This window comes from Chaetura pelagica, unplaced genomic scaffold (genome assembly GCF_000747805.2).
Source record: "Chaetura pelagica isolate M959 unplaced genomic scaffold, ChaPel_1.0 scaffold324, whole genome shotgun sequence".
Lineage (NCBI taxonomy): Eukaryota > Metazoa > Chordata > Aves > Apodiformes > Apodidae > Chaetura > Chaetura pelagica.
The window spans coordinates 130397-144903 of NW_009952887.1; the positions used below are offsets into that span (position 1 = coordinate 130397).

At 38.6% G+C, this 14507-nt stretch overlaps 1 protein-coding gene across 1 annotated transcript in view; it reads left to right on the top strand.

The window, feature by feature from the left end:
* The window catches only part of TLE4 (transducin-like enhancer of split 4), a 190608-nt gene that overhangs the window by 130071 nt on the left and 46030 nt on the right, over positions 1-14507 (top strand). The window contains exon 9 of the mRNA XM_009995459.1: positions 2497-2571. Coding sequence (XP_009993761.1) covers positions 2497-2571 — 75 coding nt within the window. The remainder of the gene's footprint in view (positions 1-2496; positions 2572-14507) is intronic.

Sequence of the window (14507 nt, forward strand, 5' to 3'; positions counted from 1 at the left end):
AGGGAATTTTTGCCTGATAGTGCTTTCCAGCAGAAATCTGAAAGTGAGATTTTGGTACTCTGCACCTCTGCCTTTCCTTCCCCTTACCTAGGCATGAAATGTTGTTCCCGAATACTCCTCAGGGCCATTCTTTGTGTATTTGTTGTAAAGAAAAACACTCAAACTCTTGTGGAGTTGACTTTTTTTTCCAAAACCAGAATGAAAATTGGAGTGATTCCTAAAATGTGTGAAGTTTTCAGGCTGTCTTTCTGTATGTTCCTCAGAAGTTTCTTCTTCTCCTGTCCATGGCCCTGCGAACAGGATTTAACTAAACAGGTGTTGGAATTAAACGTTCTTATGTACATACACATCAAGAGCTAGATCCATTTCTTTACCTCAATGCAAAAAGCATTGCCTAGGAAATAGTAGGAAAGTAAAGATGACTGTAAACTTCTCAGTGAATATTGTGGGGTTTTAAAAATAATTTAAAATATTTTTTAAACTTATTTTGGGGATTTAAAAAAAAATATTTTTTTTAATGGCTTGATCAAATGTTTTGACCCATTTTTGGCATGGCAGACCTCCACCAGAAAGAGTGGTGTAATTTTTATGATAACCCTGTTGCCATATGTTACCAGGCATTTTCAGCTATATAGTTGAGGAAAGCTGTACCTCTCATCAAAATGTGATGATGGTAACACATTGTCAGGAACTTGAGGCCTGAGTGTCGTTACTTTCTTTTTACTGGTTTATCTGTGATGTTGATACACCACTGCATTTAAATATTTTTTCTCTGAATGCCAGAAACACATTTGCTCATGATCAGCCCGCTTTTTGTTCTTTACATTGTCTGTTTAAAAGTGACAGATCTGGCTTACATTAGCACTGTAGCTTTACAAAACTAAAAGAGATTGCTGTGTTTCTGTTTGCAGTAATATGTTATTTGCTCTTCTGGCATTTCCTTCATTTAATTCTTCTTTGCTTAAAACCATTTTCTTCCTTCCATGAGTGTTTCTAAATTATCTCCTTCATTATTTGCATTTATACATTTTTTGTCGTTGAGGTCAGCATTTCTTACAGTTACAGGTGGATTTTGAGGCTTTCTTTTCCTCCCCTGAGGGCTTTTATGGGAGAGAGTTTATAAGTGAAAATGCCATTTTTATTTTTGTGTTGTACTGAGATAGAAGCAGCAAATCTGAGAGTGCCAAGCCCCCGAGGTAGCAAAGCCATTCCTTACAGCCCTCTTTCCTAGTGGGGCTCAGGTTGCTGACTGAGGAGTCTTTCTGATGCTCTTTACCTACTCTTGTGTTGGAGGAAGTCTTGAGGATTTAGGTCCCCACCTTATTTTCTGCCCTTAGTAGGGACTCATGGGAGGAGTTGCTGTATGATCTGTACCCTGGCTTCACTCTGCCCAGGTATAAAGCCATAGGGGCCAGCAAACTGGAGGCTTCAGAGAGACCTTTTGAGCACTTTCCTTAGGCTTTGAGACAAAGAATATCTAGATGTTGGTTTCTATACAGAGCTGATGTTTCATCATTGTGGCTTCAGCACCTCTTCAGATAGGCAAGAGCTCATTCCTCATGTTTAATGTGTGGCTGTAGATCAAGGATGACTCACTTCCAGAGCCGATCACACAACCTACTTGGAATTCTCCCTAACCCCCCACTTTGCACCAATTTGTTGTGTGAAATACTGATCCTGCAAGGCTGCCTGTGCAGATGAATTGGCCACCGGCAGGGCTCCAAACAGGCATGGATCTGGTTGCAAGATGAGGACCTTCTTTTGTTTGTTGTTGATGTTTTCAAATAAATATCAATCAGTTTTCAGTATACAGCAATTCTGAATTTACTGCAGGAATACAGTATCAGTCAAACTGAGATAATATAACCACTGAAGCTTGTTAACTCTGTTGTTAATTAGACCATGTGTTTTTGATGGACTTCTTAAAGCTACTGAAATTTACAAGTTGGGGATTTAAATAATTAGTTCTCTTTCACATGTTTGACAGAATTGTGAATAGCATTTTAAATTTCTTTCTTGCAGTTGAGCTGCTTTGAAATGTACCTAGGAGAATCTGTATATCCTTCAGTGATGTGTGTGCCATGCGCTTGTTGAAAATAAATACCTTTCTTTTTAAGTATGCTTTTTAAAAATAAAAAAAAAAAAGAAAAAAGAATTTTTTCTGTTTTTGTAAGGAAAGTGGCTTGCATTTTACATTGGCATGTGAATTCAAGAGCACACTGTGCTGATGAACAAAAGGAAGACAGTTTCCCATTTAGCCAGGTTGTGAAATAGCTCTTTGGGGAGTGAATGTGTAATTCCTGGCAAGTAATGGCATAAAAAAATCCTCCCATTACCTGATTCTCTCACAGGTCAAAGCAGAATGTGACTGTCTGTTAGAGAAGAGTTATTTCAAACTCTACATGTGTTTGAAAACCAAAGAAAAAAGATAAAAGGAAGAACCCCTGCTTAAGAATTTAGAAAACAAATAATTCTGTTTCTCATCTTCATTTATAGCACCAGCAACAAGTGGTGCAGGCTGTGGAGCGTGCCAAGCAAGTGACCATGGCAGAACTGAACGCAATCATTGGGGTATGTGGTCTTTCCGTTTTTGCTCTTAATAGTGTTTGTAAATAGCTTTTTATTTTCTTTCTCTCTTGTATGAACTCATTTCCATCCACTGGGCAAAAGTTGTGGGCAGTGAAGTTCAGTAGCTTGATCTTCATAAAAGCTGGTTACTATGTGAAAACTTTTGTTTCCACTGTACTGAGGAGACTAACAGGGTAATTACTGTCTGGGTTGTATCCATTTGCTGAAGCTGGATGACTGTCTGGTTTTTTTATTGTCCTTTTAAGTAACATTGGGTTTTTTTCACATGCCACCTGCCAGTCTGCTTCTGCAGCCACTGTAACCAGTAGCCTTCCTATAACAAACTGCTTTAGGAGGTTTTTCCCATCCCTGCTGCCCACATCTTTTTCTGTTTGATGGCTCAAGGCTGTGAATATTCGCTGCACTTTGTATTTTTACATTAAAAAGTAGCTGTTCCATTTAGAAAAAAAACCAACAAACTGAAGCAACCAAGATGGATGGCAAATCCACTCGTCACCAGTAGGCTCATAGGTGTCCCGCTCCCAGTCATCTTAAAATACGGGAGTGTGGAGCCCCTTGTGTAAAAGCTTTACTGCCAGCAGTATTAGCCCAGTATAGCAGTCCTGCGAGATTGTAGTGTTTACATTTTACAGCTGGAGAGGAAAGGCATAACAATGAAAGCTGTGGCTGTTCACACTACCTAAAATAAAGGTGAGAAGTCATAGCTTAATAGCACATTATTCACATGTATAATTATGCAGCTGGTGCAAGCAATTGTTTAAGTTATTCTAATGAAGACACTACAACTGTACTTCCCATCATCTGCACCCTCCCAAACGCTTTTTCTTTTGTGTATAGATTATGCATAAAAGTATTTTCCTTTTTTTAATTCAGTGTATCAAACACACTTTGAAATGCTAATTATTCCATTTACTTTCATTAAAATTCAAATTGCTGAGTGAAGATGTGGATAAGGGTCGCCAAGTAATCAATCTGAAGTGAAGATATTGCTTCAATTATGCCTCTGTCTTTTAACAAGGAAATCAGGACTCTGATCATTGCTGACGGTGGTGTAGTGCAGCACTGTGATTCTTGCTTGTTTCTAACTCTATTTTGTATCCCTCTGACCACAAGAAAACACTGCTAGTCAATTAGAAGATAAAAGTGGAAAAAAGTAACCTTTATTTCCTCTGACGTGCCCATTAGAAAGAAGGGGGTGAATCAGAATGAGTCTTGTAGAATCATGAAAAACATTTGTTGTACAACTTTTACGCTCCAGTGGGGAGAATGGGAGATGAGTAATTTCCCAATTAATTTTCATTACCTATCCAAAATTATTCCCTTCTATTAACTTTCTTTGCATAAATAAGTAGCTAAAGGTTGGCTTCTTTGTTAAAGAAGTATTTATATGCTTGTGCTGCATGTGCATACATAGTGTTTGTGTGTATGTGCACGTAGTGTTTTGTGTGTGCATGTATGTGCACACGTGTATGAATACTTCACCGTTTCCTCTTGTACATTTTTGCCATTCACCTTTGTATGTGTTAGGTAGACTGCAAAAAGCAATTTGCTTTCAGTTAAGGAATAACTTGATTGATGTTTAACATGTGATGTTATAGGTACTGACTATTGCACTTGTTATTTAAGTTTATTCTGGTTTCAAGAACCACAAAACGACACATAATCTGTATAGGCTAGACACTTGTCTGGAAGCCTAGCAGTAACCTCTGTTGGTCTTCCCTCATCAGACAAAAGTAAATTTTCTGTTTTGTTTGTTGCTGTCTGAATTTCTCTCTTTAAGTCAATTGAAATTCTGTTGCCTCAAATTTTCATCTGAATTTTGGGTTTGTACATTAAAATGGGACAGCTCTCACTTAACCTCACAAGACTGATTTTTACCTTGCTCTACTGCCTTTTCTCACTCTGCTGTTTTATGATGACTTAGGAAATGCTGTATGGGAAAAACTAAATGCCCTTTATTTTTAGAGAAACAGGGCAATATGGAATGAAAACTTTGTGTTCGTCAGATTTAAAGAGAAATCTTCTAATCCAGTCTTTCAGAGATCAATGCTTTAAAAAGGAATAAATAGGATAGCAAGTTATCAAAAAAGCTTAAGTTCCAGTTTCATGAATACCCACAGTGATGTTATGTCTGCACTTAGATTTGAACTCTGAAATCGAAGCATGAAACTAAAAAGACTTGCTATACTTTGTGAAGTGAGTACTAATAAAGAAGGTAGTGAGAAATCATGACTTTTCTATACTTCTAATTTTATTTTCTAATACTATTTTGCTGTTTGAGAAATCTGACGGAGTTTGTGTTCTTTTAACCTTACAATGTTTTAAAAGTTTCTGAAATTCATTTGCTCTTCACAAGTTTTAAAAACCTATGTTTTAGTTACTTGTTGAGTTTACAGAGGCGGAAGCAGTATCTGAGTTTTTCAAATACAACTGTAGCTTAAGTTTCTCTGTGCTTTGCGGGGGGGGCCCTGTTCAGTTAACCTCTCTCATACTAAATCCCTTTGCTTTAAACGGAGGAAAACTAGGGAATGGAGGACGGCACAAGAAAAGAATCGAATGTGCACAGATCATGTCTCTCTTTGTGTTTCACGTGTCTGTATTTTTATATCAATGTGTTTTGATTTAATGGAATCTGATGAAGCACTGTATATTCTATCTTCATTGGTAAATGAACCAAATCACTGATCCGTGCAGTTTAAATGCAAAATACTGAAGTGAGCCTGGAACCCGGGGAGACGGCAGCTCTCCTGACAATAAACTAGTTGTGTTTAATGGAGTGAACACACTTATAATGACTTCTTCACAGGTCATGTTCAGTTTAAAACTGTTGACGGGCTGGAACAAGTTAAATATAACCTATTTTCTCTTCTAGAGAGATGCAGTGAGAAAACTAACCTAAAACTAGGTATCATACACATGCTGCAGGAGGACTGTAAATCTGCAAGCATCCAGACTCCGCATCTGTTGTTTTCTGTGGACAGTATGGTATAGCATTCTTGATCAGAGCAATTTGTAGTGCATATCCAGAACTCCTTTCCAGGTTGGGTATATTGGGGTGGGCAGTGTGATGTATCCAGTTAATCTTGTCATGTGTCATAGCTATCGGGTTTTTAAATTAGAATCCGCAAAATCACACTTTTGCAACAACACACAAATTGTAGCCTTAAATCAGTAATATGATCTAATTACAAATTATGTTTTCATTTCCTGTATTATTAAATTGAGTCATCTAACTCTCTTGCAATGTTTTTGCTTGTTGCTGTTGTTCTTTATCCATTCTACTATATAATCTGAACATACTGAGTGAATGTGGTTACATTTTAATAAGGCAGCTAGTGAATGTACTTGTAACTTTGTAAGAAATTCTTTATAGTCTTTTCCCCCCTCTCTGTTAAAAATAAGTCAGTTTTCAGCTGCAGTTGGGTAATAAGGCAGAAATGGAGGCTACTACTTGTGTGCCTGTTTATGACACAGAGAGAGATAAACGTACCAAAAACTTAAGAACAGGTATGTGATGGTGTTCAAAGAAAATGTAGTTTAGCACAAGAAGTGCTGAACCTCAATTTTTAACAGTGACATTTTAATGATAGGAAGTCTGCAAAATTATTTGCCATCAATTGTGAAGGCAATAACAAGCCTTGGTGGTTTTTCACACCCTCTGTGTTAAGTGCTTTCAGAATGACAGCGTAAACTGTGTTGGAGAACTCCAAGGAAGTAAAACTGATTAAAATGTTCATGCTTGAATGGTGCTGATGGAATAGTTCATTTGGACTTTCTCTACCTCCTGCAGCTCAAGCTGAAATATTAAAATTCAGTGGATTTAAATCTCTCTCCCCTCAGCTCAGGAAAAAAAATAAATTACATTTTAATAGGTTTTATACTAATAATTCATTGGTTTGGAGCAGCACTATTAAATCTATTTAAATATTACTTGTATTACTAAGGAAGTGATTTAAATTATTTTTCCTTTACCATTCTATACATCTGAGTGAAAGAAAAATGGCTTTGCTTTAATTTTTAAGCATTTTGTTTTATTATGTCACTTCTATTACATTTAAAAATAAGCAAATAGCTGTTACTGGAAGAAAGGACTCTTCTGTATTGTCACATGTAATCATCAAGTTATAAAGTCCCTTCCTTAAGACATGGCTTACCACGATTTCTACCTTGTGTTGGGGACTGAGGCACTTGCTTGACCCATCTCAAAAGGTGTATAATTTTTGGTTGCTTCCAAGTGAGGAGTCCCTTCTAGCAGCAATGGAGAACAACACCTTTTTGAAAAATAGCAGAATGTTGTTTCAGTCATGGGAACCTTTGACAGCATTATGATGCAGATACATTGCAAGACAAGTTGCAATAAAAGCTTGGCATCAGTGTGTGCTCTTGCTGCCATGATGACAGTGCTTGGGGGCTCCTGCTGCCAGATGACAAGGCACTTTTTTGTTTAGATGCTTCATGTACAGGAGCATCTCCTGCTGCTTGTAGAGGATTGGTTGTTTTTGCTTCTTATGTGTGCATGTGCTGTGAGGAAGAGTCACTTGTCTCTCCAGCCCATCTGTATTGCTCGTTCAGAGGCATATTAAGCAGCGGTTGAAGATGAAATGCTGTAAAACAATTTGGAAGTTGGCCACCTTCTCAATGTTGTACACAAGTTGCTACAGTGGGAAGGATGCAGAAGAGGTTGACTGGATGGTACATGCTTTGAGTTGTGTTTATTTGTGTGCCGCACAGAAATGTTGAAATTAATTCCTCCATGTTTAATTACTCTTGTTTTGTATATGGAGGATGTGTGATGTTATTGTCCTGCAATTTTTTTTACACTGCCTGGTGCCTGAAATCAAATTGTAGAAGTAGTTGTAGGTAGAGAAGGCTTGTGAGTAAGCAGTTTTGGTTTTGAATTATTCATCTGAAGTCTGGCTATATTAAAGACATCTTGGTTTTTTTGGGGGGAATAGGTGTTTTGTGGGGATTTTTTTCTGCTTCCCTTACTCGCAGGAACCAGTCTCAGAGAAAGCCTTGCAGGTGAGGCCTAATTTAAATAATTCTCTTCCAGATGCAGCATTATCCTGATTTAAAGAAGCTGAAAATGAGGACAGGATATTTCTAGGGTGTTTTTTGAGAGAATTAATTAGAATGTAAATAACTTTAGGTTCCATATTTATTGGAAAAACCCCTCTGAGGATGAGTTATAATTACTGTTGCTACACTTGGAATGGGCTGCCACTGTTTTCCTCCTCTATTTTCAGTAGCTGTGGTAACTACTGTATTTGTATTGGTCTGTCACTATATGAGCAGTCAGTAACGTTGTAGTGCAAGTGCAAACCGATTACCATGTCTCACTGGCCATATGCTGATGCCAGAGGCCCTGCTCGTTATGCTTAAGTAAGTGCATATGACACAAGTGTTACAGCTCATATACTGTATCTGATCAGGCAGGAGTGTTGACTTTGCCTCCATGTTTCTCAAGGTTTTCCAAACCGTGACACCAAAGCTATGTGACCAGTGCATTTATTTTTTTTGTTAGGATTAATCAGTATAGATATGCAGATTCCTACAGAGAATTTTCTTCATGTTCTACAGCAAGAACATGTAGTGTATTTTTTTAATGACTTATTTTTGTACACTTTCACTTGACACACAGTAGAAGGGAGAAAACACTTACCAAGGTGGTCTGTACACCAGTGTGTATGGGAGCTGTATCCAAGCAAATACAGATTTGCCATACTCCATCAGACCGTTGGTGCTATATATTGTGTTCAGTGATGACCTTATACTGGTGCTTTGGAAAATGTGAAGAGGTATATAAAGGATCTGTTTGAAGTATCATGAATGCTGGGGTTTTCCAAAAACGCTTACTTGCAAAATCAACAGTGTTTATGTACTCGGTGGAGATACGGTCCATTTAAATGTATGTCCTCACAGTACAGAATAGGCTAAGGATAGGTACTGTTGTGTCATGGTTTCATACCACAGAGTTCAGATATCACCCATAAAGAGGGTTGTATATTTGTCATGTGGACTTCTTTCCAGCCACACTTTGTAGGCTTTTGCTTACAGCTGTGAATGAGGACCAGGACACCATAAAGTGGATCATTTAAGTATATTCTTTTCTTCAGATGTATGGTTAGTTCTTTTGATGTTTCCAATCTTAAATATAGGCCAAAGTGAGGGCTTCAGGACTTAGCTGGGGTGGACAATAAAGTACTGCATAAGGAAAGTATTTCCAAATGCTAAGGGCATTCATGAAGAAGGAATTTAAGAGGTCTTAAATCCCTAAGTTGTCTGATATTTCAGAATGGTTGATTTATGTGAGAGTTTCTTATTGTTTGGTGAGCTTTCACAGACACTTCCTTAGCATATGGATTAATTACCAAGCATTGATGAACTTAACTCCAGTAATGTTTCTGAAGCAAGACAGTACTGCTTTCCCTGTTCGAACTTTGAAAGAGACTGAGGCAAAGAGAACAAATGGTTCTTCCACAGTTTCAGAGTCGTGACTTAAATCCATGTGATTTGATTCTTGTCAAGACCTTCCTTTATCAAAGCTGTTGTAACTGGGAAATTGCACTAAAGCAAAAGAGCTCACTGTAAGTTTCAGTTATTTGACTAAGGGCACTACATTAAAGAGACAGAACGCTACATCTCTAAATGTAATCTGCTTGGAGAGAGATACATGTCCTAACACCTCACATTGACGTGTGGGAAGAGGCTGCTCAGTACTGAGAAGAACAGGCGTCACAGTGGTCTGCACAGGACCAGAGCTGCACCAGAAATGTCAGTCTTTAAGGATGCAAAATGGACTGGAAAGAAATTACGGTTCTCAGTAATTGCTATCCAGAAAATTGACATGCTGAGATCTGACTTCAAAAGATGCATTAAAGATATGCATGTGAGATGCGTAACGTGCATCTATTTCATGCTAAGACTATGTGGCTCTTAGACTGTACCTTGTGAGGAAACTCAGAAGTTAATTATAGTTGCCAAATTAAACCTCAGGTGGTAGAATTGCTTATAGATTGAGCAAGTTTGGTCTCTGTGACCAGTGGCATGACTTAACTTTTCTTCTAGCTTCTATTGTTTGATTTGTTATATACCTCAGATGATACTCTCTTCGCTTATCAGTTGTGTACGTAGCCCAGGGATTCAGAAACTTTTTCATACGAGAATCCTAGAAGATGGTTATTTAGGACTTTACTGGGAAAAGCATAGGCATCACTCTCATTTTCTGTTTCTAAAGAAAAGGATCAAGATTCACACAGTCACAACAAGGACATCATTTTCCTACTGGCAGTCCACAGGAGAGAAATCTCTTCCCAATTTGTCTGGGTAGGACATGAGTAGTGGAGCACTCAGTCAGTAAGGTACTTCAACCAGTGTGCACTTACCTATCCAGAGCTGTTTTTTGTCATCTGTAACAGAAGGCACTCGGTTGCTTCCATTGTTACTTTTTATTCTGCTTAAATCTTTCTGAAAAGGATTTGAAGTGGAACTTTGGCACTTGTGGCATTTACACCACTGGTGCTCTGGAGGTAAGACCTTGAGCTTACTTACATTTGATGCTCTTTGCCTTCTCTTGCAGGAGGTGTGGATATTGTTTCCCTTAGCTAGCAGTTGATGAGGTAGAAGAAGGGAGAAGAGAGCTTAAGTGGCATGCTGTATGCAAGAATTTCTGCCCTTTATTAAATGATAATAGAAAATAATTCTAAGAAGCCCAGTTATTCCTCTCTCCTCCCCCAGTGTAAAATGGAGATGGAGAGGAGTCCTGCATGCTGGAGGAGCTACTGAACTCTGAGATTCTGGGGGAAGGTGCAGTTGGCCTTTTGCAGAGGACTAGTTTTGCTTTATTAAAATGCAGGCCTTTTTCATAACAATTTTTTTTCTTTACTAGTATGTTTTATTAATATTTTAGTTACTTTTGTTCTCTGTCTGTACTGTTTCACTAAATGAAAACAGTCATAAGGGGGGAAGTGAGGACATGTATCCTAACAGATGTTCCTATATATGTGATTAAGAACGGAAATGTGCTCTGCATATATTGCCTTTCATCCTACAATATAATTCAGGAGATGACTTTTGGTTCCTAGATCACTTAAAAGATCTTTGAGGCAATTTGTAGAGATATGATTCTGATACCTTCTTTGTTATTTATGTAGGAGTACTAAATGTTCTTCATCTGATTAATGACAGCTATTGATTTTTTTTTCCTTTCCCCCATAGTTTTCTCAGTGGAGCTTGCCTTCCTGCTGTACAATCAGCATCCTGAAAGGCAGGAATTGCTGATTCTCACAGAGCAAGATGCTTGACAGTTGCTTTTAAAAAAAATAAGAATTGAAAGTTGTTGTTGTTATTACTATTGGTCTCCTTCCTATTCTCCTTTTTAATTATTTTTCATTCTTTTTTTCCTAGATTTTGGCTAACCTGTGCATTTATTCCTTTTTATGAACAGAAACGACATTTGTGTTTTCCAGTTGATTGGTTGTATATGAGTTTTTAGAGTTTCCACCAATCTCTGATACCTTTTTTTCACACTGAGCACAGTCATTTGCAAAACGATCACTCTCCCTTAAAAGAGTAAGGCTAGCAGGTTGCTTTACCCTGCATCTGAACTACAGTTTCTTTATGGTAAACCAATCATACAATACATATAGCTCCAGGACCATTCCACTGGAAGAACTAATGCATGACTGTCTCTGTATGTTGTTTTGCTGAGTTGTATGTAAATATCAGAAAAAACTTTTTTGTTTGTTTGTTTTTGTTTTGTTAAGCATATGCCAGCAAAGAGAGAAATGTACAAGGAAGTACAAACAGTGCACATCATGTCAGGAGTGCAAACAAGCATGATAGATAAAAAATTGGATTGTTCTAAGCACACTCATAACTGCATGTGCCAAAGGACTTCATTTTCTTGCTGATCTCTAAACCACTGACACTGCTACTGTGTACTCTCAAGCGGTTGTTTTTTGTCTGTTTCTTTTTAATCTTGGTTACTGTTTTATCTGTATGTTAACTTAGTAATGATTCACTCTGAGCGATCAATCACTTAATCTAACAAATTGCGAACAAACAATGAAGCAAGTTTATCAATTTTATTTTATTTATTCCCTCTCAGTGGTACTGCAGGTATGGGTAGTGCACACGTATAAATAGAAAATATCTTTTTGAACCATTAGGTTGTTAACATTAGAAATGTCTTCAGGTTGTTTGAATAATGGCTGTGAACTTTCAGGGTCTGCCTCTGTCACATTACTGTGACACAGAGCTGCTTGGAAAGTATCCAGTAAAAACTTGAAGCTTGTCCAGGAAAACAAGCTTTGAATGTGCTGACTATAACAAGAGAACAATAGAAGCTAATTTGTTAGTGGGATTATTAGCACATTTTACTTTAAATTTGATCTCTTGAGATGTGTTTGGAAAAGAATTAAGCTAAGCATCAATATTTAGAATTCTTGTAAAAATTGGTGGTACTCGGATGAGAACCTTTTGCAAAGCCTTTTTATCCATTTGTCTAGATGTGGCTGTGGAGTTATTTTACTCATTACTGTAGACTGCCTAGAAGAATATACAGAAAATTCAAAGAAACAGTTCAGTAGCAACCAGATGTTACCTTCATTTGACCTGCATTAATATGTCTTGAAAGTTTTGCTTCAGTTTCTACTACTGAGGTGATTTAAATGGTCATCTTCCCAAACTTACTACCAAATACAGTCTTTTTTTTTTTTTTTTCTTCTTTCTGATTGCTGGGTTTACCCATGCTCTTACATTTTTTGTGTGCTGGATGTTCCTTAAAAACATGGCAATCTATTTTGCAATTCCGTAGAACATAATTCTTGGCAGCTAACTGTTGCTGTTTTTATTTCTAAATAGTTCTGGAGAATTTACAGCATAATAAAGCCTGGTGTACACTGTTTGCAAGTTTTCATCTATTATGCGTTGATGCTGAAAATACATATTTGACTTTACATGTACTGTAGTCAACAACTGTGATAGGATTGTCTAAAGTTAACCACATGCTAAGAGTTCATAAATAACATAACTAAGGATAACAAATTTAAGAGAAGATGGAGGAGTGGGAAGTGAAAGCGTTAGAACAACATATAAAAAATTGCAGGGTTGCTCAGTTGGCTCATTTTCAGGCTTCCTTGCAGATTTTTAAGTTGTGTCAAATTTTATGATCAAAATTCATGGTAGAGGTAGAAACAAATGTAAACTTTCTTCCCCAGTGGAATATTTCTGTGTGGAGAGAATATCTGTCAGTTGTCTTATTCCTCCATATCTTCTGCATTTTGATGACTAGAGGAGACTACTTTTTTTTACTACTGTCTAGCACTAGCCTGATGCTCAGGGAGTTAAGGAATTGCCCATGTTTTTATAACTTTCCTTTTAAGCAAGCAGCTGTGTACAGGCCATCTGATAAGCTGAAGCTTACCGGTGACACCCATGGCAGTAGAAAACCAAAACCAATCATGAAGGTCATGGACACTGGAATATTGTAATAGATTTCAGTACTGGAAATGGCAGTTAGATATTGTCACGATCCGTGACCTATTATGTCTCCTTATTGGAGTGTATTAACTTATCAGGATTTGCTGAGAGATCCACACGTGGGTATCGCCTCACACAGAGGATACAGGAACTTATGTCCCGACTTTTTTGAGTGAATAACTCGCTCAGTGCTTACTAAATTTCTAACAACAGCAAGGTTTATTGTGGGGAAAACAAAGCAATTTGGGGCAGGAGGTTCAAAAGGAGTGATTACAACACATTAAACATATATGGGTACACCTTAGTTACACATCTTATTCACGTGAGGGAAGCAGAGGGGAGGGGTATGCCCGAATGGCTGGATTATATTTTCCCCTATAAGCTGGGGTAGCCGGAATTGTCTCACCACGGCAGTGCAGGTAGGATAGCAAAGAAGCTGCGGGCACTCCAAGCGCAGGTCGCCCCCCCCACCACAAAGCGGCGACAGTCGGTGCGCGGCTCCGGGACCGTAGGTGTGCAGACGCTGGAAACGCGGCGGTTGCAGCGGCGCTGGGACTTTTGGCAGCAGCGGCGGCGGGCAGGCAAGCGGTGTAGACGCCCGCCTCGCACACACGAGGAGAGAGCGAGAGAGAGAGAGAGAGAGAGGGGCGTGCCGCGCTGCCTCTCTCATGGGGTTCTTCGGCGCCAGTTTTGCATTTCTGGGCTTTTCAGCCAATCAGACGGGACCTAGTCCTGCCCCTGCTTCCGGCCACGGCTCCTCCCCTGCAGCAGCTGCTCCCCCCCCCACACACACACAGAGGGGGTTCAGCGCCGTGTGGAGACACCGTTTTAAGTCAGTTTTGTCGGCTGACTCAAAGGACATTTCATGTTCGTGTAAGGAAATACCTGGTCCTTCACAGATATGGTCTGTCACTTTGTCTTTACCTTCTTGATTATGCCTATTAGCAAAGAGCGCAAAATGATGCAATTGTACACTTTTATCTCCTTTTGCTCATCTACTTTCTGAGGGCAAAATCCTTCCCAGTGTTTCTCTTGAATTCATGTAATTTCCATTTTTTGATCAGTGCCTCACTTTTGACGTACAGCGTTCCTTATTGTGTTGGAGGAGCTCATAGTCCTGGCTGTACCAATGCAACCCTAATCCACAATCCTCCTTCAGTTGAATTTTCAGTTGAATAGCCTAACACAACACACACAACATTTCCCAGTCTATGGGGCACAGGCATGTGGTACTATTCTGCAATTCTGAGTTAGTTTAGATTTATTTAACAGATTGTTTTTCGTACCAAAGTGCTTTCTTTGTGCCATTACAGTGTGACTACATTCCACCTGATTTCTGCTGTATCAGTGAATTACATAATTGTGAGTGTGAGGGCCGTGTTTTTTCCAGATTTCATGTTGCCATTGTTATCCATGGGACAGTTTGGTCTCTTAAG